This window comes from Falco peregrinus, chromosome 6, assembly GCF_023634155.1.
Source record: "Falco peregrinus isolate bFalPer1 chromosome 6, bFalPer1.pri, whole genome shotgun sequence".
NCBI classification, from domain to species: Eukaryota; Metazoa; Chordata; class Aves; order Falconiformes; family Falconidae; genus Falco; species Falco peregrinus.
This window is the reverse complement of record NC_073726.1, coordinates 79,554,668-79,580,079: the sequence shown is the minus strand read 5'-3', so window position 1 is coordinate 79,580,079 and position 25,412 is coordinate 79,554,668. Positions and strand designations below refer to the sequence as shown.

The following is a 25,412-nucleotide window of genomic DNA, read 5'->3' as shown; positions in this document are numbered from 1 at the left end:
AGAAGGGACTTACTTTGTGAACTCCTGTGGACTAGGATCCCATCTTACTTATTTGTCTTGAGAACTTCCCAGAACTTTTATGGGAACACCTAACGTTCTGATTATTAATAACAAAAAAAATGATATTATGATGAGAGCAGCAGAACTGCTGCTGGCAGAATTATTTGCAATCCTAATTTCACACATACAACATGCTGTCCTGAACCACTGCCCCTCCAGGTAATACCAACTGGGGTTTTGTTTTGTTTTTCCTTTTCCAATTCTGCTGCAGGCAACTACTTTGCAGCTTCCATCCATTAATCTCAAAGTACTTTTACATAGAGGAATTAATTAAGACACTTACATACAAGAATTAATTAAGACAGTAGTAGGCATGTTTTATCATCTCCATGTTGCACATGGGGGAACTGAGGTGAAGAAACAGTTGCCTAATTCTTTTGCAGAGCGGGGAATGTACTTGGGCATATATCATACCCTCTAAACCTGGGGTATAAAAATATGCTTTCTCTCCTAACGTTGTGAGGCAGATATCCAGTTTACCAAGTAAAATACCATTGACATGCAGTCCTATTATTCAAAATGGAAACGCTTCCCTTAGGCGAATACCTTGGCCAGTCAAATTTCTAAACACATCCTTCTTTCTTATTTCAGACAGAAAGAAGCACACAGCATGAAAAGCAAACTACTGTAACTACTGTGGGATCTGATAACATTTATACTCTTCCGAAGAATCAACCCAATACCTGAAATCTGTAATCTTACCATCCTGCTTTAACAGACTGTCCCTCTTTCTCAGCATTCACATGTATACTTCTGTGCGATAAAGAAAGAAATATAAACCTAATGACTTATGATTTTTATCTACGGTTCATAAAACCTTTGCACAGCTGTTGTGCTACCGTGCTTCCGCAATGCAACAGTGCCACCTTCAGCTCATGCTAAATATGACTTTGTCACAAACCATCAGTATTGAAGAAGCACAGCAGAGATTTTTCTTTTCATCCGGACAAGTCCTGCTAGAAAGCCCAGAAACATGTGTATAAACCTGAGCAGAACATGCACACTCAAATACGGAAGCACAAATGTTCACTGGGAACAATGGTCCTTTTTTCATAAAAAAACATTATTAAAGATCAATCAAATACTACTTTTTAATACCTGGCATTTTCATTCTCTAAACATGAGAATCACAGCACATTCCCCTGCCAACTGCATTAGCAACTCACACTGGGCAGAGCAGCCCATCAGCTGGGACCTGCTTCTGCTCACACCAGCCTTCCCATAGTTTGCCAGCTACTCCCGGGTATTTTGCGTTGCAGAGTGAGAGCCAAGCTGCAGTACACACTGGAAATATGTATCTGTATGCATGTATGTATAAATACCACATACACTCTACACATTACATACTTGATACAGTATGCATTATATCCCCTAAAAGGGCCCTGCTGTGAAGGACACCTCCCAGAAAGCACCATTGCAGGTCGTGCTGCAGCCCCTCCCTGCTACACGAGGAGATGCAGGTCTAGCGCAGACCCATATACATGCAGGTCTAGCGCAGACCCATATGCACAGCTGTACCTCCTGCCCTGTCTCCTCCCTGCCAAGCTGAGACTGTAAATCAAATGGGTATGTTCCGTTCTGAAGTTTCTTTTAAACCACAGCATTTGACAGATCCCTTTAACCCTCAACAGAGGTATTTATTTAAAACTGAACTACCTGTCATTAAACATTAAAACAGGCAACAGTTTCAGTAAAATCAGTCCTGCTTTAAAAAATTTGTTATTATCCAAAACCTGGTGCAATGCTGTTTAAACAAGAAAGAACAGTTAATTAAATTTACAGTCTCTTTGCTGACATACTACATATTTTATATTTGGTTTGATTATAATGGGCAAACCTCACCATTTTAAAACTAAGCCATTTGCATTTGTAATTAGAACCCGTTCTGAAAAAAGTTAAAATACTTCTCAAATTAAAGTTTAGGCCTCTGGTATTTTGAATAAAAAATTACCTGTGGTATTAGCTCAAATTACACATACAGGACTGGAGAATATTAAATCAATTCAGGTTTGAAAATCAAGGTGGGAATTAATTACTTCTTCAACCTTGTTCTACAATATTACTGAGTGAAGAAAGTAAACAGAAAATACTCTACTCACCCACTGTCATACCATCCATGTAACGCTTGATGATATCAAAGGAATCTCTTAAATTTCCTTCTGTTATGTCAAATATGATATCTGCCTGGTTGGCTGGATATGTAGGTGTGATGGCACGAAGAAAAATAATCTCTGCAAATAGAGTACCACAGAATGAACTGAGCAGTATTTGAAAACATCACTGAAGTACCTGACAGAATCTGATCCAAAATGACTTGTCCTCAAAGCTGGTGGAGGACACCACCCTCCCACACCACTCCCAGTTTGTCCTCTGAAATGGAAAGAAAGAAAATCTAGGGGAATGGAGGATTCGGACAGATTTATTTTCTTCTGCACCACCCAAGAAGCCCTGAAGCCAAAACATTATTACTTTTAGAGTCCAGAAAGACCACTCTTAGAAACCAGTCAGACTTCCAGCGTGTACTCAAAGAGGACAACACTGAGGATCCACGGGGTGGGTAGTGGAGGGGGACCAAACAGATAAACGCCTGAACTCTTGACTTCCTTAGGCAGCTTCACAAAGTATTGCTATTACAAATTACAGGGTTCTTTTGAGTATTGGAGGAAGGTTTTAGTTGTTTTTTTTTTTAAAGTTAGACTATTTTTCAAGCCCCTTGTGAGGAAGGTAAGTATTATAGTATTCTCATTATTATCCTTGCTCCACAGATGATGAAACTAAACCATGGGGCTGTAAGAATTCACCCAAGGCCATGCACTGAATTACAGTTTAGGAACATCTTTTGGGCCTCGGTAGTACTCTCAGATCACTAGGTCTCATCTCTTTTTATTAAATCATGGGGATGGACTAATGAGGGAACGGTTTGGGAAGCATCCTGGGCCAAATCCTTAGCTCTGCTGCCAGTACACCTGGTAAAGCTGAAGGGGTGTGTATGGGAGTTGAAGTGGCTATGGGGCATTCCTCCACTCCCTGTGAAGTAGGGCCAGCCAAAGCCTGACGCAATCCAGAGCAGCTTTACGCAGCTAAGTTACTGGTGGTTAAATTGTTCCTATATGAACAACAATTGGGATGTCTCTTGCCCTACTTCTTCTGCGTGGTACAGAAGTGAAGAATCGGCTCTGGCTTTTATTTAGGACACTTTCCAGAGATCACAAGGATGAGACTCTGGGTGCATCAGAAATAGGGATTTAAGATCTTTAAAAATCCCTCCAAAATTATCTTCCTTTACTCTGTTCCCTTCTCTTGTCTCTGTGCCTGTGCCACACAGTGAGCTGCTGAGTGGCTCACCCTGCACAGAAGCAGGGCTGAAGGCAGTCATCCCACCTATGCATGTGCATGCAATCCCCAGCGAAGCTGCCAGAAAATGAATACAAATGCCAAGGAGCAAAACTTGGCTTTTGATCTGTAAGTTTATACGTGAACAAAGCAAAGTGAGTGCTGTGAAACTGCAGGATTTAAAAACTCCCAAGTACTGCAGAGGCTGAAGGAGCTAAAGAAATACATGAGCACCCATGAGAGTGCAGCATCTGGGGCTGGGAACTCACTTTGCATGACTGGACAGCCACTCACTTGGATGCTTTTTCAAAATTGTAGCTCAAAAACTTTCTGTCCAGTCCTTGGAATTTTCCTTCCTTTAGCCTATATTTTAAAAAACAACACATTTTTTCCATAGGACAAAAATCAGCAAATCATAGCACTAGGTAGTATATTCAATACAATGTATTTTGTGACTAACGTTTGCTTGCAGATAAAGGCTATATTCTTGGAAGAAGCCACTTGTCAACAGCGAACAACAGACCATAAACAGATGAGAGAAATATAATCAGGACCTACTTGCTATGGCAAAATCTGCAAAAAAGGGAAGAAAAAAGTCATGGAACACACAGCTGTTATGTGAATAAATGCGGTGAATGGGAATTCAGACTCACTGTTTCCTTAGACTGGGCAGCTGTATGAGTTAGAGCTCAGAATTACTCTCTTTGCCCCATAAAATTAAAACTCCTGGATATCGAAGGTTTTAATTAAATGAATAGTACACTATAATTTGGAACCGTACAAACATTTTACTGCACCGGTAGCTAGTCTGGCTTTAGGCAAGGATTTCCGGTGGAGGTTTTATATGTTGTAGTCTATTAAATGGAACAAGGAACAAACCACTTACCTTCAGGTCTTGTAAATTCTCTGAACGTGGGCAGCGAAATGACAGTATGGGAAATTGTGTGGACCGGATCCAACACACAGCTGACATCATTTGGTCGACAAGACTTAATGCAACGGATAGTGTCTGTCTTTTCAAGTCTGACACTAAGAGAAACAAGAGAAAGACGCATATATATCCTGAAAATGAATTATTTTGTGTTTTGCAAGCTGGGGAGCCAGAAACTGTAATTGATGTAAGTGTTCATTCTTCACCTCAAACACTTAGACAAATGCAGATCATCAGAAACTGCTGGACCACTGAAAAATTTGGCTTGGCTAAGCGTTGCAGTCAAAACCCCTTCAGACCCAGTTCTTCAAGCCAGGCATGTACAAACAGGGAGAACTGTAGTGCGTAAGCTGGCATGTAAAGTCTCTTTCCAAGTACAAACAGGACCAAACCACCAGGCCCAGATCCTCAGCTGCAGTGCACTGGTGTGGTCTCACCATTTCAGTGGAGCTGCACTTCACAAGCCTTTCTCTACTCCATGTGATATCGTGGCATTATAAAGTAGAAACAATTCTTTCCATTCTGGAAATCTGGCAGGAAATATCTGAAGGGCCAACTTTCTTTCACGATTTTCAGTAGGAGCCAGAAAAGCCTCTCTTAAGCCTTTTTTTTTTTTTTTCACACACCCCCTTTCCATCTAAACTGAGAAAATGGAAAGGAATGGAAGCTGGGGGAGGAAAAAAGTTAACCACGTTATTAAAAACCTCAAAGATTGAATTCTGAGTTTGGGTAAATGGTAAGGGTCATTTCATATTCCATCTCAACCAGCTGCTCGTTCGTCCTTGAAAGTCTATTAAAAGTTAAATGACTTCTTCTCACCCTTGTCCACTAGAGTGAATTTAAAGTCACTTACAGTTCAAGAACTTCACACAATACCCAGTCTGTGTTCATGAGAGATGAAAGGGCTATGCTGGGACTTACAATGTGACTAAGCCCCACAAATGATCTCAACTTTGACCTGCCCATTTCTTCATATTTCTAAGTCGAAAAAAGAAAAGACTGCAGTGTCAGAGGGGGGGAATTAAAAGATTAAAAGGAAGAAAAATTCACTGAGTAAAAGGGAAACAAAAATGGAAGCTTTAGTTTGTCAGATACCTCTAGAAACAAATGGTTCTTGCTCTTTTCAAAATGTGTTACCCAAGTCCACACCTAAAAGCCATCTTTCTTCAGATGTTCAAAGGGACTTCATGGCTCTATTAATAATAAATACATCAGTAACTTCTTATTACATGCTACCCACATTTGCTCATCAAAGAAAACAAAGCCAAACATGCTGATATTGTATGAAGCTAAAATAAAGATAAAACATGAATCAACATTAAGGAAATCATGCTTCAACAGATGTGAACTGGCATAGGCCATGGGAAGGCAATGAAGCTGGGTTCATTTGCACCAGCTGAGTCTGGCTTGTTATTCTTACTCTGGAGTTGTTTTGAGACTGGCTGGGAGATACAAACCAGAAGAGACCTTTTACTTCTCACCGTTATCTGGGTACAAAATTTTGTCATTTCCTAGACATCTCACAGGGAACAGAGCTTTCTGCTGAAATGTCTCATGCTGTTCATTTTAGAACAAATGGATTCTGGATATATGGACATAACAGTCTGATCTACAATAACAGGTTCCATCTTCTTACTTTAAACCTCAGGTGCCAAATTAAGCAAGGACTTCCAGCTAGCTGACCCCCTCACCTGTGAAATACGGATCAGCTAAATCACCGAGTCTAGCTCCAGCGTAAAATATCCTATTTCAAAATACATAACAAACAGAACTGAGGCAAAATGTACATCATTCATATTTGTTTCCCTCTCTCCCTTTTTTTCATCCTTACTCTGTATAGTTCAGTAGAGATTTAGATCTACAGAGCTACACAAACACTGCATCCTTCCTCAGGGTCCTGCTGAGCTGGGGTCACAACAGCCAAGTCAGACTGGTTTTACTTCCAATAACGTGTTTACAAATGCTGAAAAAACTCTTTGAAAGCTTTTCTCTTTGCATTATATAACATAAATAATAACTACAGCATCATCTAAAGGATTCAGGGACACCAATGAACAGTAGCTTGCGTAACTCATTTTAGGACATTACTACTAATGAAGTACTGTTGCAATACATACAGCATCCTAAATTTTCATAGCTGTATTTAGATAAAGGAATTTGTAGGCAAAACATTGTGGTGGGAGTGTCTAAAGGATTCAGTATTGGTCTGCAATTCCTCCTTCCAGGGAAGTGAGCTTCACTTGTGACTTCAGCTGGAACAGAATTTGACAAATACAAACATTTCTGAAATTCTCATCCAATAAAGTCATGAATTTGTTTTAAGATTAAGTCCTAAGTAAGACTTACATTCATAATTCTCACTTCCGATTCACTGGAGTAAAGCATTCTGACATGAATTAGGTACCCTGCATACAGAAACAGAGGATCACAATGACCACAAGTGGTTTGTGTTAGTTCCTAACTAAAACCAGTTTCTAGATCCATCCCACTTGTGACATACATGTGACAGAAAAATGTTTGTCAGCTCTATTTCTTTGCACCATTTCTCTCTTCTCTTACAAATCCCACTTTTTTTCTTTTTGCATGCTGTATCCACACTACTAAACTTGAGTTTGCGTTTTCATTTTCCCCTGCCTAAATTAATTCTGATCTTCTTTCTTTTGATATCGCTAATTGCTTCAGCATATCCAAAGTGAGGCTGGTAACACTTTGTTCTCTCATTGCTTCAATGGCACATCTTTTGACATCTTCTGGCGTAATTTCTTTGACAACTAGCATATATTTCAGATCCTGATATTTGCTATTAATTATGTGCTCTGGTCTCAAAATACTTTTTAATTTTATCCTTAAACGTCATCTTTGCATTTGATCTTCTGATGAGTTGATGTTTTCCTTTTTGCTCATGTCCTCCTGTAGTGGGGACTGTACCTGACAAAAGTTTCTTCCTAAGTGCTGAGAACTTTCTTTCTTTAGGTTTTTCCTTCAAGTTTTCCCCCTCTAACAAAAATTGCAGCTTTGGAGCTGGTACCCCCTCCAGGCCTTTTTCATTTAAAAGAGAAAGATATTAAGAAACAGCTCAGTTGCATTATTTTGCAAATAATCCTTCCCTGAATGTAATAGGTCCTTTCTTCTTGGGTCCTGGTGTCATTCCTTTTCAATTTCTCTGTTGGATTCAATCAGTAATTTTTTTGGACCAGAAGCCATGTTTTCATTTTCATTTGGAAAGAACAACACACATAAGTGTTGCTACATAATTACATACACGTTCTTGAAAGTTCCCGCTACACTGCAGTATTAAAGTATCTAGATAATACAGGAGAATTTGAGCTCCATGTTCTTAAATGACTTGCTGAATGCAATTAATATGGTAGCATTTTACAATACCGAGGGCCAAATTCTCACACTCCCTCCTTTTCCTGCCAAACAAATGTATATTAATGCTTGCAATACTGAAGTTTATTTTTGAATCTTTATCCTACGTAATTATGGCCTTATAATGAACGGGTAGCCAGAGGGCATTTATATACAAGCGTCTTCTGTGGCAGTAAGAAAACCCATTAGCTCAAGTAGCATGGGCTTGTGCCTTCAATATTTAAAGCTGGGTCTCTATCCCCACTGGCAATTTCTGGCAGCTTTATAAGTATGTGTCAACAGACTTATTAAACATTGGCATTCCTCGTGAGACTTGAACTCCTGTCAGCCAGCTGGGATAAACTTTCCCTTAGGGAACATGTAATACTCTGGCAAAGTGCTGCGATCGTGCCCCAATCTAGTCCTTGTCTGATGATGAGCCTGCGCCCGCAGCTCACAGCTAACAGAGTCATTCCTTGTGTTCAGGTGATTAAGGCTTGTGATCTTGGTTTAGAAGGTTCCCAGTTCCTAAACTTGTACCTTGCCTGTGCTGTCTGTATTTACGTAGTGAAGCATTTTTTTTTTCATATATGCATTCACATGGATTATTCCTCATTCATCTACAGACTGCCCATTCTGCCTATGTACCAGGCAGCAGAGGTATCTGAGCCCAGGATGGTGTAAAAGAACAGTAATTTTTACATCATACCTTTGTGACTGAGCTTTTAATATTTATCAATACAAGGACTGGAGAGTAAAATAAATTCTTTTCCAGCTCACAAAACAAAAGAATTCCAAAGAAATTCCAGTTATTTTGTCTATGCTGTTTTTAATTGCATAGAAGTAAAGGAAGAAAGTCATAAAAGTAAAGTAAGAAAGATTTGGATATTGGAATTCTGGCTGACCTTTTACAGCTGCCAGGGTTTGGCTGGAGTTTTTTTGAAGGTGGTGATGGGTAAAGTCTTTACAGTTACAAGTTTATCAGCTTTGATATGGAAGTTGCAGAGATAAAAATGTTACAAGACCAATTAAATGTATTTTCAAATGTTCCTGTAGACACATCTCGGGATATAGCCCGTGAAATAGAAAGGGGCTCTCTGCTAGTAGCTGAAGGCTGTTAGGAAGTGCATTGCTGTTTTCCTATCATTAGTTTTTTAATTCAGTGGAAATTCCACAGAAAGGAAGATGAAAAATCTCTAAAATAAATGTTCTTTAGAGGAGATTCTCTTCTGCACCATGCTTGAAAGTTAGAACTGGGATCTGTAACTGGTGGAAATCAGCACAAGCACAGTAGCTACAACAGAGCAATAACTAGCACAGCTTGAGAATCTGGCTCCATGCTTTTGAAGTGACTTGTGTGCTGGGGCACCTCTGATGTCCTAAGGGCCCAAGTTACCCCTGTTCAATAGATTTTCAGAAAATGCACAGTATTTGCCCCATAAGTGATGAAACTCTCTAAAGGTGTCTCAGTTGAGACAGCTCAAATTATGTACCTATTTTATTTTGAAAATTTAGAGCTAAACATATGCAGCTATATATCATCAAATGAGATCAACAACACTACTGTGTGAAGTAAATGAATGGTTTTCCAGTCCTTGGTATATTCAGGTAATAAGCTCTTGAACACCAGTTCCTGCTTTTTATAATGATGCACAGTACACCTAAGAATCTCCCCAAACTGAGACAGTCAGTTACAAGGGAAAATTGAGAACTGTAATGATGATGGCAAATAAAATGCAAGTGCAGCATGCAACAGATGAACTAAAACTTTATTAAAATTGGGGGGGGGGAAGCTACTCTTAGTAGAGAAAAAGTAGCCAATTATGCCTGTAAGTTAGGGATCAAAGCTGTGCAGAAACAAAGATAAAAAGTTTGGCAATAAATGTGTTGACAGTTCCATGGTGGGAAAGTTGCATTTGAATTGTCAGAAGAAGGTCTCTGGGCTCTGTGATTTGCCGCTGCATGACCACAATGCCACTGTGGTTGTTCACTTTTTTTGTGGTGAAAAAACCCTCCTGGTTCCCGCTGATGATGGACAGCAGAATTTTATCCCCAGGGACAGCATTGGAAGGGCCCATGCGGAAAATGTCGGTGGGTACTTGAATGTTGGTAGGAAAAGAGAGGTGATAGTAGGTTATTCTCAGAGGCAGGCTCTGGCATTCCTTATTTTCATTACAAGGCAAGCGCTCACACCGACTGCAAGAAAAGTGAGAACACAAGACAAGAGGAAGATTAGCGTACATTTAGCAAGCGTGATAGGAGAGCAAGGGCAGTGGGGGTGGAAAAAGATACGTTGGCTTGCATACTGTATCCGTTCTTCAGCCTGGCACCTCAGTCATATTGCAAAGGGACATTTATTGAATAAGGATGAATTTGTCTGTAGCTGGTGCTTTTGGAGAAGCATTGCTATTTTCAGAAGCATTGCCCTTTCCTTGCATGCACAGGTGCATTGAATCTGGCATCTCAGCGTGTGTGAGAGTTTATTTGCATTTAGATCAGCTAAGCTCTCCCTAGGGAGAACACAGGCTTCCCCCCACAGCCCCACCCCCCACCCCCAGTTTTATTCTTTGTTGATAGGACATATGCTGACTAAAGAAAGAGATCCTAAGTGGATAGTGAGTTGACTGTGTGGATGTCTGGCTGGATTTTAAGACTGAGCAAAGTATTCTGAAAACCACAAATGTACATGGAGTTGGTCTTTCTGGCAGAGAAGAGGCACTCTAGATACTGCGCTATGTATGTTCATCCTCCGGCAGCATACAGAGCAATGCAAAAATTATTTCCAACACTGCCTGCCTGTTAAGGTTTATTTGCTTTGAAGACAAACCTCCTTCCTCCTGATGTGGCAGAGTATTTCTCTGTGCTACCAGGAGAACCAGCCTAAGGCAGTCTAACACCCATCTAAGCAAGCACTGAAAACAAGATTCAACGGCCTGATGTCTCCAGCATGTGCCCTACACATTCAGTCCACTCTTACCCAGCCTCAAGTCACAGGAATGATGCTGGTGAGTCAGAATGTTGCCCTCTGCTGTTTCCTACCCTTATCACCAGGCACTGTATTACAGTGAAAAATCCAGAGAACTAGGAAGAGATCACCCATACAAGGTGAAAGTGAATAATGAACGCCAGCACTACAAATCATGATCTCCATGGAGGGAGTAATCTCCTCCCTTTCTGTTACTGAGAACAGTGAAGTCTGTCCAGCAAAATACAACACAGACAGGTATGGGCATTAAAGTCACAGCTATTAAAGAATGTTGTAGTTTACCAGCACATTAATGAAGATCTGCCAAGTCGTGATACCTGGTGGGTTTGAGAAGCATTTAAAGCATTGCATACAAGGAAAGTTTATATGAATTCCAGATTAAAGCTATACCCAAATCACCACATTCAAGTTGGTATATCTGAACATCCTCCCAAGACAAGTGCTTGGAAGTAGAGGTAGACATGACAATCTCAGATGGATGCTGACTTTGAAAAATTTGGGGATGATCAGGTTGTGCATTTACCTCCAAACCTGCCTCACGCGCAACTACGAATCAATTAAATTACATACAAGAGTCTCTCCACCCGAAAGCAATATTCAGTCCCCAGGCTGAGGTTTTGGAACCTGAACTATTTACTTCTTTACTAAGAAATGTTCCAACATGAAAGCGTGGTTTGCTTCTTACTACCTCAAGGAAATGTGAGTGGCCATTTCATTTATTTTATTTTGACGTGTAAAACTGAGCTCCTATCAGGACTATCAACAGAACTGTGGCTCATAAGCAAGCCCCACTTCGTTGCCCATGTACAGTGGCCTGAATTCCAGGAACTTCTCATTATATGCAAAATAAACATTTTCAAAAAGAGTAGTTAAAAGCACCTTCAGTTCTTCAATTAATGTGTTCTATGTTTTCTTTTAATACCACTTGCAAACGAAAGTACAAAGCAATTCTTTGAAGACTTAAATGCATTCTGAATTTTATTCATGTGTGTAAAGAGCACGCACAAGTCTTCACAGGATGGCCGGATAATTAGGTGTGGATACTCTTGGAATATGTTCAGGTGTAGTGAGTTCTGCATTCTTGTCTGAAATGTCATCAATAACTCCACTAAAGAGAATTACTTGGTTTTGTTGAAATCACGAGGCTACTTGGTTTTGCTGAAATCATGAAGCAAGTCAAGACAGTTAATTTCTTAGTTGGAAATGCCTGCTTCATGTAAATCTCTTTGGAAGCTTGTACATGCTCATGAGCACTTACATGCTCATAAAAATGCCCCGATTTATTCTTTTACAAAAGCCAAATACCTTTTATAATAATAGCCAGAAATTTCTAGGGGAACAAAATACCAATGCTCCCAGCTTCCTAAGATTTGAAAAAGGACATTCTGCTGATTCAGAAAGTTATTTGTGGAGACAGATGTGCCTGCAGCTAGGAGCTAGAATTATTCAAAATTCATCATCTTTTATCTTATTCTTTGGTGGGGCACACTACACACTGCACACTTCACTATAGGTTTTGTTAATGTGCACTAATTGTTCCATCAAATAACCACAAAGGAGAGATAGCAAATATTATTGCTTTCAAGAACCAGAGTTCATTCTGGGGTCATGCACCACAAAGGCAATAAGCAATGAGCATTTAAATCCCAATGTACTCTCTAGACCTTATTTAAACGCTTCCCTTCAGTGGGCAGAAGAAAATCATACAGCGGGGAAATACACTAACCTACTGGTAGTGAGCAGGCAGCTCAAGAGCCCAGCTGCTGCTCCAGCTCCGTGGCACCTCAGGACGGACGAGCTAGCCACACAGCTCCCGCGGCCGGGCCACCATGCCACATCGCTGTGGGAGAGAGCACGAGGGACCCGGCGGCAGAAGGGAGCGCTGAGCAGGCAGCGAGATGCTACCAGAGAAACCCAACCTGGAGGCTGATAAAACGTGCTCCGCTTTGCAGTGAGGCAGTTGTATATGCATCTTCGCAAACCTCTGCGATTAGGCGCATGGGCTAGAAAGATAGACATACACTGCTGCTGAACACTTGTTCCTGAATTTGCTTCTGATTATTTTAGCTCACTTACTACTCTGTTCTCTTATGTTTATTTAAGCAGCTGAAATACTAGTTTCAAATTACTCTACTTTGAATTTCACGTACCAAACACCAGTTACTCATAAAGGAAAACTATCAAAACTAGAGTGATTCCATTTTTAGATGATGAATACAACCTTTCCTAATGGAGAAATGAGGAGAAAATATTTTCTGCCTTTCCTCCTGTTGATTTCTGAGCCTGGTGTTCACTCCATTGTGCTCAAAGGAGTTGAGTGGTACACAACAACTCCTCATGTACTGAAGGGAAAAGAATGTTTTATTAGCAGGATTTATGGCTTTGTAATTTACTTCATACAGGGAAACCATCTCAACACGCTGAAAAAATAACCAGGTCTTATTACCAAACTATACACCACACATCTCTGAAATTCAACCCTGTAGATTTCCAGGACTGTAGCAATCTTCTGGGCCTCTTAGAACATACACCCCTCCATGGGCACTCGCTCAGGCTATCGTTGGTGTGTACTTCTCTTCAGTCAGCTGCACCACACCTTGAGGTCCAGATGAGCCATCAGCCAGGCTGTATCACCACATCGTGGATCTCCACATGTATGGTAATACAGCAGCTGTGTAGGGAAGGAAGATTATTTTGGTCTTAAAGAGACCAGAACTTCAAGGGAATGAAACCAACTGATGGTTGGTTTTCACAGATACTTCTTAACCAGCAGAAAATCTGGAGTCCTGCTTCAGGCTCAGGCCAGAATACAGTATACAGCAGTACAGCAGACAGGGTGGACAAACCCCCTGCATATTCCTCCTGTCTGGAGCTGGAAAGTGTCAAGGAGTTTTCAAGCTACAGAAGACACAGACCAATCTTCATTTTGCCCTCAGCACCGAGCCTTTATGTCCTATCCTCGTCTCCATCTGTCTTTCCCAACCTGGCTCCTCCTTCCCATCCTCTTTCCTTGCCTACTGCCCTTCCTGTTCACTCACACGTCTGGCATCAGGACTGTCTACTCAGTCAGTGCCAAGCCTACTCTTACTCCATCCTCTCCTGGCTGACACGTGGTTCTCTCAGTTTCTACTTCACAGCCCTAGTCACAAGGCACACACCACTATCTTCAGTATCTTTATGCAGCCATCCCAAATTATTCCTTGCTCCGACGGTCTTCATCCAAACCTGGCATCAATCGCCCTTAACCATAAGCTCTTGACTCCTGTGGCTGGCTGGCTTCCCCCTTGTCTCTAAATTTTTTTACCCAATTTTACCTTCCACCCTTCAAGCATCTCACAGATTCATTCTCTGCACCTGGCCATACCTTCAGACCCTTCCCTCCCTACACCCAGCCTCCTTATCCCTACGTACGCCCTTCCTTCTTACCAAGTCGGCTCTTCTCTCACCCATGCTAGGAACAGCTTTCTTATCTGTGGAGTCTGGGTGGTCTTTGAAAGCACAGAAGAAACAGGCTCTGGGGTTGTCAGGGCTGGTGGCACCTGGCCCAAGACAGATGGGAGCTGGCATTATGGGGGAGATGTGGCTATATGTGGGAGCAGACTCAAGACAGTCTGTGGAGTTGGTACCTGCATTTTAGACCGCTTTGAAGAGCTGTAAGAAGCTCAGGTCTGCTAAATCAGAAGAGAATTGTTTGTCGCCAAAAAAGAAAGACCTTTCCACTAATATGAAGAAGTAAAATTGCACTGAGGAAGATAGTAAAACACAAAGACAGATTGCCACTGAGGCTATGAAATCCTTACTGTTCAAGGACCTGAAGTACTTAAACAAACAACTCTCAGAAACTAGTCCAGGTAGTCCTGACTGTTTTGGCAAACAGGGATAATTAAGATTACCCATCAGGGTCCTAATTTCCTAAGGTTTATGAAAAAAGGCTAAATGCAATTTTATAGTTTGTAGTTTCAGAGGGTTTTGGTAAGGATGACAAGAAGTGCAAAAGTAATCTAACAAATCTCAGATTTCTGCTCCAAAACATGACAGCAAAAATAAAGAAAAAAAAAAAAAATCACCAAAATGTCTTAAACACAGAAAACAATGGGTTCTTCATTACCATTATTCTTGGAAATGAGTGAACTGCTTTGGATGAAATTTGCCAAAACTTAAGCCTGAGTCAGACACCTGGCACATAGATTTTCAGGTGTTTGTTACATTTTGGCAAAATTCTAAGCAGTTAAGAAGAGGTCCTAATAATGAGAAGTGACAGGCAACCTTAATAATACGCAGACGTCTAGAATATAACGATATTTGCCTATCTGGCTCAATGCAGCACACCTTTCTGACATGCCGCCATAACTGCTTCTTTATCTTTTCTACTATTTTTCTTGGCTTAAATATTACAAATGTTAGACTTCAGTGTCGCATAAAAAGAATTTAATTGTTATGCAATTTGAAAACAAGAAGCGTTTGGCAAGGCAGTACAGCAAGTTAAGTCCTATTGTGAATAGCAGTAGATCTTAACTATCCTTGGAAAAATACCAAGCCTATAGGCTGATGAAGGGGGGAAAAAAAGCAGAATTTAAGCAAAAGAGGTAAGACCTTCAATAAAATTTTTATCATTAAGGTAAGTTCCAGGAACTTTGCTGGTCTTTGGGGAAGGTTACACCACCTGTTTCATCCTGAAGCTCAGAGTATACAGCATCCCAAGCTTTCAGTCTGTAGCATGGAATGATCCTGCGATTGCTTCACCTGATGACAATCGCCACTGCAACAGCCACCATGCAAAAATCTCTGCTTTAAAAGTAATGGGTAAGGAAGGTTCTGGATCACTGAGGGCTGCTGCCTAACATATGGATTTTAAGGAATAATAAGAATGAACAAACTCAGATTTGCAGGACTGAGGCCTATTAAATTATAGCTGTTCCAAAGAAAATACTGGAGAATAGGCTAAAAAATCCCATGAGGTGCCAACTTGATGGCAGTGGAAAATGTGTTGTCTTTCTTATGATGTGCCAAGTAGGTGAAAGTGGAATGCATTTTGAATAAAAAGGAGAGGAAAATGGTATCGTGATAGATACGATGTTATGAGAAGCCAACTATTTTGATTGTAGAGTCCTGGCACAAGGTTGGGTGAAAAAGTGATTTAATGTCATTATCATGCAAAATCTAACGAAGATATGCTAGCTATCAGCTATGTTGGGTTAGATATGCCAAAAATAAATGATTCAATAATATGTAAATTAGTTTGGATGTAAAATGGGTGCTAAAAGAGCTGTCTAATGAAACTGCTCTCCAATGGGCACAAGGTAATCCAGTACATACACCCTGATTCTGGCATGCTGGTGTAATACTTGTATACTGGGTACAAACGAGAGTAACTGTCTCCCCACTGAACTAACTTGGACTTTTTGCAACAAAGATAATGAACTCATATTCTCTTTGGTTTATGCAAACACATTTTTGACAATAAATTTATTAACTGTGTCTGTAGCTGTTGAGAGGGAAAAACCTAATAAATGCAACAAGATAATAACTCAAGGAATTAAAATAATTAGAACTTCACTGAGCAGGTACAGGATTTGTGTCTGACTCATAGCATAATTATAGCCCTAGCACATCAGAAGAATCTCTCCCTATGACTCTGAGTTAGGCAGAGTAAGCCATTACAGGGCCCCAACAACACAGACACAAAAAACTCGATTCAGACATTCTACTACTTCCCAAAAACACGCCTTACATCTCAAATAGCCATTAACTTCAAAACATGCATGAAAATATAGATAAGAAAGAGGATGAAATGGAATGTGTATGTAAAATGTGTATTTCATAAACTGAACTTTGCAGCTCAGAGATGTCCATAAAAATAGAAATCTGCTGTTTCTGCTTAGTTGCCCATTGCAAATGACTTTTTTTTTAATTAGGATATGAATGAACCCACAATATTACAAATAAAGAGAGTATCTGCATCACAAGGCACTGCTTGTTTCTTGATGTGATGAACACAATTTAAAATTTATTTACTATTGACAACTGTCGGAATACAAGCATATTTTATAAAGATCTGGGTTTGTACCATGAACTCCCTCTACTGCATTCTGATCAAATACATCTGCTGTGCCACTTTTATGGCATTTCACAGATTATGGTTTAAATAGAAACTAATCTCCAGGAAGTCCCTCTGATGAAGATCAGCAGTAGCTTCATTCTACCAAGGAGGCACAGAGTACTCTATTTTATCTAAAAGACAGTAAGCATATGAGCACTGACTGTGAAAAGCAATAGCAGGCTGATGACAAATGTCATTTATCAGCTTTCCTCCCTAGCTGGTGGAGCATACACTTACCTGGGTATAGGGCACATGGGGAAGACCATGGAGCAGCCTTTGGAAGAATCACTGGAGTACAGGTGGTCATAAAGCCACAGGGTGGGATGAAAAGCAGTCACCCACACCACCCATAAACTCTAGCTATGCAACTGAAATCTTGCAACAGCTTCACCACTTTGCTAGCACGACTTGATGGCTCTAAATGAGCTGCCAGCTGCCCCTCCTCCCAAAGCTGTCTCATATTTTCAATACCAGACTGCACACACTTTCTCTGAGCTAGGTTAAGAGACAGAAATATGAGCAGCAGCAGCTAACACGCCACCATTTCTAGGATATTCCCAGCTTTTTTTAACAGAGGTGAAACAGTGCTAAAAATAAGACATTCTTGCAATACTTTGTAACAGCACTGGGAAGAAGTCAGAGAGGGGAGCTAACAAGAACTCTCTCAGTGGAATGTAATAGTAATGAAAGACGATGCGTGAAAGGAAGTAAAAGTGAGAATTTTGAAGCTGAATGTAGCCTTCCTAACAGGCTGCCTGCAAGGCAGACAGGGAGAACGTCTGCTTATAGCTCTAGAGATCATTACAACACGAACCACTGGCATGTGGCATTTTTTTAAGTGAATACCTTTTTCTCAGACTGCAAGAGGAGCATGAGAAAGGGAACAGACCTGTGTGTGCAAACCATAGGGAAGGCCTACCAACAACATACAGATTTGCCAGAATCCATTATGTATTCAGTCAGCAGTGGCATGACATAAAGGAGATCACTCACCAAAAAACTGTTCAACCTTGAAAAAGAAATTACTTACGTATCTCCTGACTTGCGGTAGTTTTCTGGGCATTCCAAAGACAGACAGCGAAAGCCCCCCTGGATGTTAAAGCAGGTCTCATTGAAAGAGCAGTTATGGCTTTCTGCAACACATTCATCAATATCTGCCAAATGGAAAAAGGTGGGTGTATTAAACATAAGCCTTTCCTCTACTTGCAGGTGCCAAATGATTAAAGCAGGGGTCCTCAAACTTTTTAACCAGGGGGCCAGCATGCAGATGAAGTGGCAGGCAGTCATCTGTGGCTGCTTGGTTTCCTCCCCAACCCCCGGCGGGGAGGGGGGGCGGGGGGGGTTCTGTAAATACCGGGGGGTGGATTGAGGACCCTGGGGGGCCGTATCCAGCCCACGGGCCGTAGTTTGAGGACCCCTGGATTAAAGCATCATAGAGGTACTACAGAACATGGGGTGCAACTAAACATTATTACAGGACTGGAAGGGAAGGGCAGGAGAACAAAAAAGAAGAAAACTAACCCAAACAACAGGCAAGAACAGGAAAAGGAAGAGCAGCAGTGCCACTAAGTGGACAACATCTAAATATTTGCTGTAACATTTACAGCATGGTATTTCCTTTTAATAGCTAAACTAACTCATCATACCATTTCACAGTGGGAATCTTCATCTTCAGACTTACAAAGAAGTATTCGCTACTACATTCTACAGTTTGTAAGAGAAATTTTCTGAATATTTATTATAAAATACTGGTTTCTTCAGATTTCAAGCTCTTCACGGCTTTACCTATAATGTTGCCGGAAAGGCATTTTTTTAAACACAAACACTTTCTAGAACTTTTTAGAAGTCCACAATCCAGTTGGGTCTCCCTGCAGTTATTGAACTCACCTTGGCAATTTCGTGCATTGGGTGCCAACCTGTAACCAGTGGAGGGGCAAGTACACTGAAAGCTCCCAGGAATATTGATACATCGAAAGGAACAGATATGCCCTCCAGTAGGTAAAGCACATTCGTCAATATCTGCAAGAAGAAAACCACCACTAACTTACTACGTGTCCAAGACATTCATCCAGGTGCATACATACAGTGTTCCCACTGCAAGCTTCAAACACGATTTCATGATTCTAATTGCTGGGCAAGGAAAAGGATCATCAGATATGTGTGGTTCTAGTCAATATAGGCAGTCAGGAATAAGGGGAAGTGTGAAGACAATTAGAAGAAATATAAGGGCCCGAGAGACAAAGTGATGGCTAAGCAATTTACAGTGACATGTACCGTAGTACTTTACAAAAAGGAGGGAGGGAAATCGTTTTATCTTCCTTCTTACAAAAAGGAAATTGAGATGAGGTGTTCTGCCCAAGGTCTTTCTGTCTAGTAAGTCCTAGAGACCTAAGTCCAAACTCAGAATCTTGCCCACGAGGTCACACCCACATCCTTGTATTTGAGGAGAACCTACTCTCACATTAGTTCAGAACCAGCCAAAAAAAGAGGATATATAAAATACTGCCTAAGTAATATTATATATTACATATGTAACATGTAAATGCATTTGTATCTTCACTTGTTGAAGTGAACTAGAAATTCTTAGTTCCTCAGAAAAAAACCACATTTCTGGCAAGTTGCAAAAGTATGCCAAGCTACAATTCAGTGTAATCAGCACAAGCAGAGATATTTCTAGACGAGGACAAGGGTGTGACACCTTCATTAAATATTGTTTCATAGTTCCACAGGAAAATACCAAAGAGAATCAAATGTTAAAATGAAACAATTACAGGTATATGGAATTGTTCACGTATGTTATGGTGAGAATAAGAAACGCTCACTCATCCATCTGTGTAACAACACTTACCTTCACATGAAATCCCATCTATGTCACTAAGTTGAAAGCCACGGCGGCAGTAACACTGATAGGAACCATACACGTTAGCACACTCTTGACTACAGGGGCTGCTCTCACATTCATTTAAATCTGAAATGCAAAATTATATACCTGAATACCAAATTTCTTGCTTTATTCATCACTCCTACTACAGGACTAATACAGAAGTTTGGAAGACCATTTTTTTAATTGAAAGAGGATGGTATGGATGTCACTGAGTAAGCTGGAAATACAGGGCTTTGGGTGCATTGCTCTCAGCAAGGTCTGGCACTATACGTTAATCTGCGCTGTGCTATCATTTCCCACTGTCCCTCAAGGTGTGTGACTTGGAGGGAATCTTTAGGACCACACTTGCGTTTTTATATCTGGGTATCAGCAAGGCTGGTATTGAAGGTCTTGAATCTGGTCTAGCTGAATGACCCTTCAAAATGCAGTAAATGCAGACCCATACAGCTCTGCATGATCCAGACCAAGGGCAACATATTTGAACTGTGGGCTGCACTGGCTTTGATTAATCATAACAGCATTCATGTAATCAAAGACACCAACTGGGCTGATTTCTCATGCCATTCCAGTGCAGTCTTACAGGCTAAAATCAAACAGAAATGGCTTAACAGCAATGAGCTGTATCTCTCTATATAGCCAAGGCACATGACAGTCATACCTTCACATGACCTGCCGTCAGTCGAAAGTTTGAATCCCATAGTACAAGTGCAGTAATAGGAACCAGGAGTATTTTCACACTTGTGAGCACAAAGGCGGCCTGGATAGCGTCTGCATTCATTGATATCTGCAATGATAAATATATAGAGAGGTCTATGTATTGGCTAGCTTTACTGCAGTAGTAGTCTGAACAAGAATGTGGTCCTAAAAGTTTGATTTTTATTTTCCAGATCGAAATTTCATACTAGAGAGGGAAGGACTTGCTCAAAAGACTCATTTAGAAGCAACCCAGTGCATAATTGAATTAGATCTATAAAGAAGAAAGATGCTTTGATCTTCCAAAGGAATGTTTTGCTGTAGGTGCATATAAAAATATCACAGAAAACAATTGCACACTCTCAACATCTTAACTTTTAAAAGGGTAACAGATAAAATGTTGACAATACTAATACAGTTTCCTTTGAAGTATCAGCAGTTCTTTAATATGATATTAGATATATACAAATAATACAGTAGTCAATTTTACATTCAGATGAAAGAGGTTAGGCAGAAAGCAGTAACATTCTTTATGCAGGATCTTTTTTTAAAAATGCGATGGCTGCATGTATTTTAAATCGATAGGTGCAACTTACCGATACAAGTTCTACTGATGACATCAAAAGAATAGCCAGATTTGCACTCACAACGGTAATTGCCTGGAGCATTTATGCAAACATGTCCTTCTCCACAAGGCTGATTAGAGGATGAGCACTCATCCACATCTAGAAGAAGGAGAGAAGTGATCGAAAAGTACACTTCTGAGCATGCAAGTTGAGAAAAGAGCAACATGTTTGTGTCCCCTAGTAGTTATAAAGTGTTTTATAACAGCAAGATTTTGATCTAGCTCTCAGCTCCCACAAGACGATCAGTCACAAATCCAAACTACTCTTACCGAAGCAGGTTATTGCTCAGGTGTCCTGTTAATGTTGATGGACTTAGGAACGAAAAGAAATCAGGAAATCAGACAACCTTTGGAGGAAATCAGGTGCAAAACTGTTTTATTATGCACACTCAATATTCATGGATCAGATCTTCAGCTGATGTAAGATGCCAGAGAGCCACGGTCAGTAGTGCTTTGATAAGCCATTTACAAGAATTGAAGACACATGCAAAACATACCTCTCTTTGCAAAAGCCACTTTATTTAAAAGCCAGCCAAAGGCATATATGCCTTTCAACATTACTAGAATGGCTTCTAAGGGCATGGGCCTTGTGTTATACCTCTGTACTGAGGAGATTTGAGACTATACAGCATTGTTCCAATACACCAATATAGTCACAATGTCATGTTTTGGAGGATGATTATCATTTCTCCTCAGAATACAGGGTTTCATTAGTTATATGAAGGTCAGAGAGTGGATCCTTGTCATTCTTCACTTGTTGGGACTGCCATGAGGGAAAGAACAGAATCAAGAATTCACTGTGACAATGAGAAAAACTTGGGCAAAGCGCAAGAAACTAGTAAACAAATGATAGATGTGATTTATTTTCTTCATACTGTTTTTTTCTTCCAAACTGCTACTTACCTACACATCTTGTTCCATCTTCATTGAGATGATAACCTCGACCACAGCTGGGTGAGATTCGCTGGCAGGTATATGAACCATCAGTGTTGATACATATCTGTCCAGCTGGGCATGGCGTGTTGGTGCTGAGGCATTCATTGATATCTACAAGAGCACAACAAGTCAGTGTAACTATCTGCTGTCTGAAGATGTTTAAGGCAAGATGCTTTCCTGATGTAATCCTTCAGAGGTTTACATCCTGATGTAACCCTTCAGAGTTTAAAAAGTTCTGCCCATGGGAGAATACAACTATTCATGCCATTTAGCTTCACCAACATAACGCTTCCAGGGTGAAGATCAGGAGAAATTTCTGCCTATTGTCCAGATGTCCAGTTTGAGAGGCTCAGATCCAACTGAAAAGCAGTGGAAATTGGGCACAGAACTTGTATCTGTTTAAAAGCCTTTGAAAGTCTCCCCCAAACACACAAGAAGATGATCAACAATTCTTTTCACCAGCTCAACCAGTTATGCTGGGCTCTGTGGGTTGCGGCTCACAGTGAATGAGCTATTTGGTAGTACACGCTCACATAAGTAGTAGCTGACTCCATTTTTGCAGAGAGATAAACCACTGTTCACGGGTATTCACCACGAGTACCTTACCTTGTCTTATGGTAAGTTGTCCATGTAAATACATAAGAATGTGAATAGCTTATTTATGTATTCACAAGACTATGCAGCCCTCTACCATCCATCAAATGGATGTCTGTTTTTTTACAAACCGGACATCATACCACTTTGTGACAAAGACAACCTTTGCCTGGAAGCTCAGAAAATTTAACGAGACTAAGCTGTAATTAGTGTGATCTGGTATGGTGTATCTAGCCAAGAAGGTAAGGAACATCAGCAAAGTCCAGCTTCACCCAAATACTTCTCTGCCTCGAATTTTCCCAACTATTTCACCATCATTTTACATAGTGGTACTGTTAAGTGTTGAAGAGGTACTGCTTTCCAGTTGGTATGGTAGGGTGTTAAGTACAGCATCCAGCTTGCAAAGTGTTGGCTGCCTGGACATGGGGCAGGGGATGTAGTATAACATGAAACTTTTCAGCCAGGCCTATCCCAGCTCACAGAGTGTACAATTTTCAAGTTACAAAGACAATGGAAAGACAGGAAAGTTACACACTTTTTCCTTCAACAGCACACAGGGCAGCATTTGGTTCAGTGTGTAAAATCAACCTGTGAAATTGTTTTGGTAAATATTTTGAGCAGATGCATTTTAGGGGATATAACTATCCCTGCTGCAAACTGATATGGCTTTCCCGATGTCAGTGAAGGCAAGCTAACTAGTAAGTGCTGTAGACCTGGCGCTAGCTATGGCAGATACAAGTCTTCAAAGGGTTTGCTGCGCATGGCCCCCCCCTTCATTTTAAAGGCTGCAATTTTGTTTTCAGTCTCAGGGCTTCCAGTGTCAGATTTCGGCACTACAGGGTACAATATGGTCAGGAGAATGGCGGTTTGACAATGAGCTAGACCTGGCAGCTGCTGCTGCTCAGCCAGTTCCACGAGTCCAAGACACGCTATGCCGATGGGGGAATTCAAAGTTAAGTTGAGACTTGAAAATACTACTCAAGGGAATAACTGATAGATTTGTAGGTCACATTAGACCATTTAGAGTCTGCTGGAAACCAGTAATTCTAACATATTTATATGAAGGTTATAATTCTGTTTTGTAGGAGATTTGGAAACAAGGCATTAGTCCAATAGATTGTAATTTGTCCTTAAAATAAAACTCCTCTCCGCAGTGTGTTGTCATACAAAGTAAGATTCTTGATAGGCTATAACTAATGGAGGACAGGTCTGGAAAGACCTACATACCTGTAAAACCACACACACTAATATCAACAAAGTGTGTTACAGAGGATGTCATAAATTACAGCTTTCTATACTAAGCTTTAGCTAAAACATTTTGGATAGAGGGAGATAAAACACATCACAATTTTTTTTACAGATTTTGTTTCAGCTAAAATACCCAAAGACTTAAGGAAAATGTTCAAATGTAGCTAAGTACCTTAGGTAACCAAATCTAATTTAAAATAGTTTTTAAGTCTTTAGGTAAATGGTTTTCGTCTGTAAATCTTACCTGTGGAACCAAGCCGGCCTTTAAAGGAGCAGAAAAAGCACATAGCAGAGCAATGCATAAATGCATGAAGAATGACTTGAGAAGCTCAGAACTCACCCAGTGAAACTACAACTTATCTCATAGGCAACACTTAAATATTCACTGAGATAAGAACACGTCTTACCAATACAGTTGCCTAGTGCATCTTGTATAAACCCATTCATGCACTGTAGCTTGGGTCGGCAACGGAAAGATCCTGGAGTATTCTGACAGATAAAATCGGGGGGGCAGTTATGAGTACCAGTCTCACATTCGTCAATATCTAGTACACCACAAAAAAAAATTGTTAGCAGGAGTTTGACAGAAGCTTTACCTTCACACGTAAAACAAACACATAAAAAATGAGACAAATAATCCTCAGCATACCTTCATGCAATTCAATGCAGTGACCCAGCACCAATCTGACCAACCACCTCAAACAGTATCTCAGTAAAACCAGGTATAATAAGTTAAGGGGGTTTTGTTGTTTCATTATTAACATTATATGTAGGGGGGTATATGTGTTTATTATGCTTTACAAGTTTAGCTCTCACAACTAAATGATTCAAACCGATTATAGATCACCTGAAGCATCATGTTCAGCCGTGCTCAGTCTCAATTCAGCAGTGCACTTATACACAGGCTCAGCTTTGAAGTCAGTGAGATTTAATTGTATGTCCATGTGCAATTTTAATTTTAACCTTAGATCCAATGCAGACATTGTTCATTTCTTTCATAAGTGAATTAATTGGCCTTGATTCTTATCCATGTTAAGGCTTGCAATATCCTTGCATTATTGTGCTTTAAAATGCACATAAACATGATTTCTCCTCACTTTAATATTCCGTTCTGGTTCGGAACAGACAATAAATACTTGTAAATAAATGATGGTTCAGATAAAGCAGACAAAGGCTAATGAGGCTTGGTTCACAAATGTAACCCTGTCCACATAAAAGCAACTGAAATTAAATGTCTGCCACCTTGCAACGGGATGAGATCTCCTAAACCTATTAAAATACAGAAACGTTCTAGCAACAGGATGCCTCAGCTTTCCCATTTATGCAGTTGGCAGAACAGTAGATGCAACTGCTTATCCCTAGAGCTTTGTGAGACATAAATAATGATTGTGGAGAGCGTTTTTAAGTTTAGGATGGGTTAATACTGAATTGGGTTCAGCAGGGTTCTACATCTTGCAAAACTCTGTCATTTTAATTGGCATTTAAAAGTCATAATGAAGATTATTCATTTTCTGTTTTAATCACTATTAACATAACATTAATAATTAACATTATTAAAATATCTTATCCAGATAAGAAACTTCTAGCATTGATGGCACGCATAATTAACTCTATGTACCCCTTTTTTTCCACCAGAGAAAGATTGTTTATACTTGCTTGTAAGCTATCTGT

The 25,412-nt window shown here is 40.3% G+C and overlaps 1 protein-coding gene across 4 annotated transcripts in view; it reads right to left on the bottom strand.

Annotated features, from left to right (window-relative positions):
- FBLN1 (fibulin 1) overlaps positions 1–25,412 on the bottom strand; it is an 81,749-nt gene that overhangs the window by 20,367 nt on the left and 35,970 nt on the right. For 3 of the 4 annotated variants that reach the window (XM_055808085.1, XM_013300732.3, XM_027789395.2), the window contains exons 8-16: positions 24,149–24,286; positions 21,867–22,010; positions 20,935–21,063; positions 20,304–20,429; positions 19,610–19,729; positions 18,649–18,780; positions 17,792–17,915; positions 4,280–4,422; positions 2,160–2,291 (exon numbers count right to left, since the gene is read on the bottom strand). In XM_055808085.1, coding sequence (XP_055664060.1) covers positions 2,160–2,291; positions 4,280–4,422; positions 17,792–17,915; positions 18,649–18,780; positions 19,610–19,729; positions 20,304–20,429; positions 20,935–21,063; positions 21,867–22,010; positions 24,149–24,286 — 1,188 coding nt within the window. Of the gene's footprint in view, positions 1–2,159; positions 2,292–4,279; positions 4,423–9,426; positions 9,872–17,791; positions 17,916–18,648; positions 18,781–19,609; positions 19,730–20,303; positions 20,430–20,934; positions 21,064–21,866; positions 22,011–24,148; positions 24,287–25,412 lie in introns of those variants that run through there. The other variant, XM_055808086.1, reaches the window with a different exon arrangement.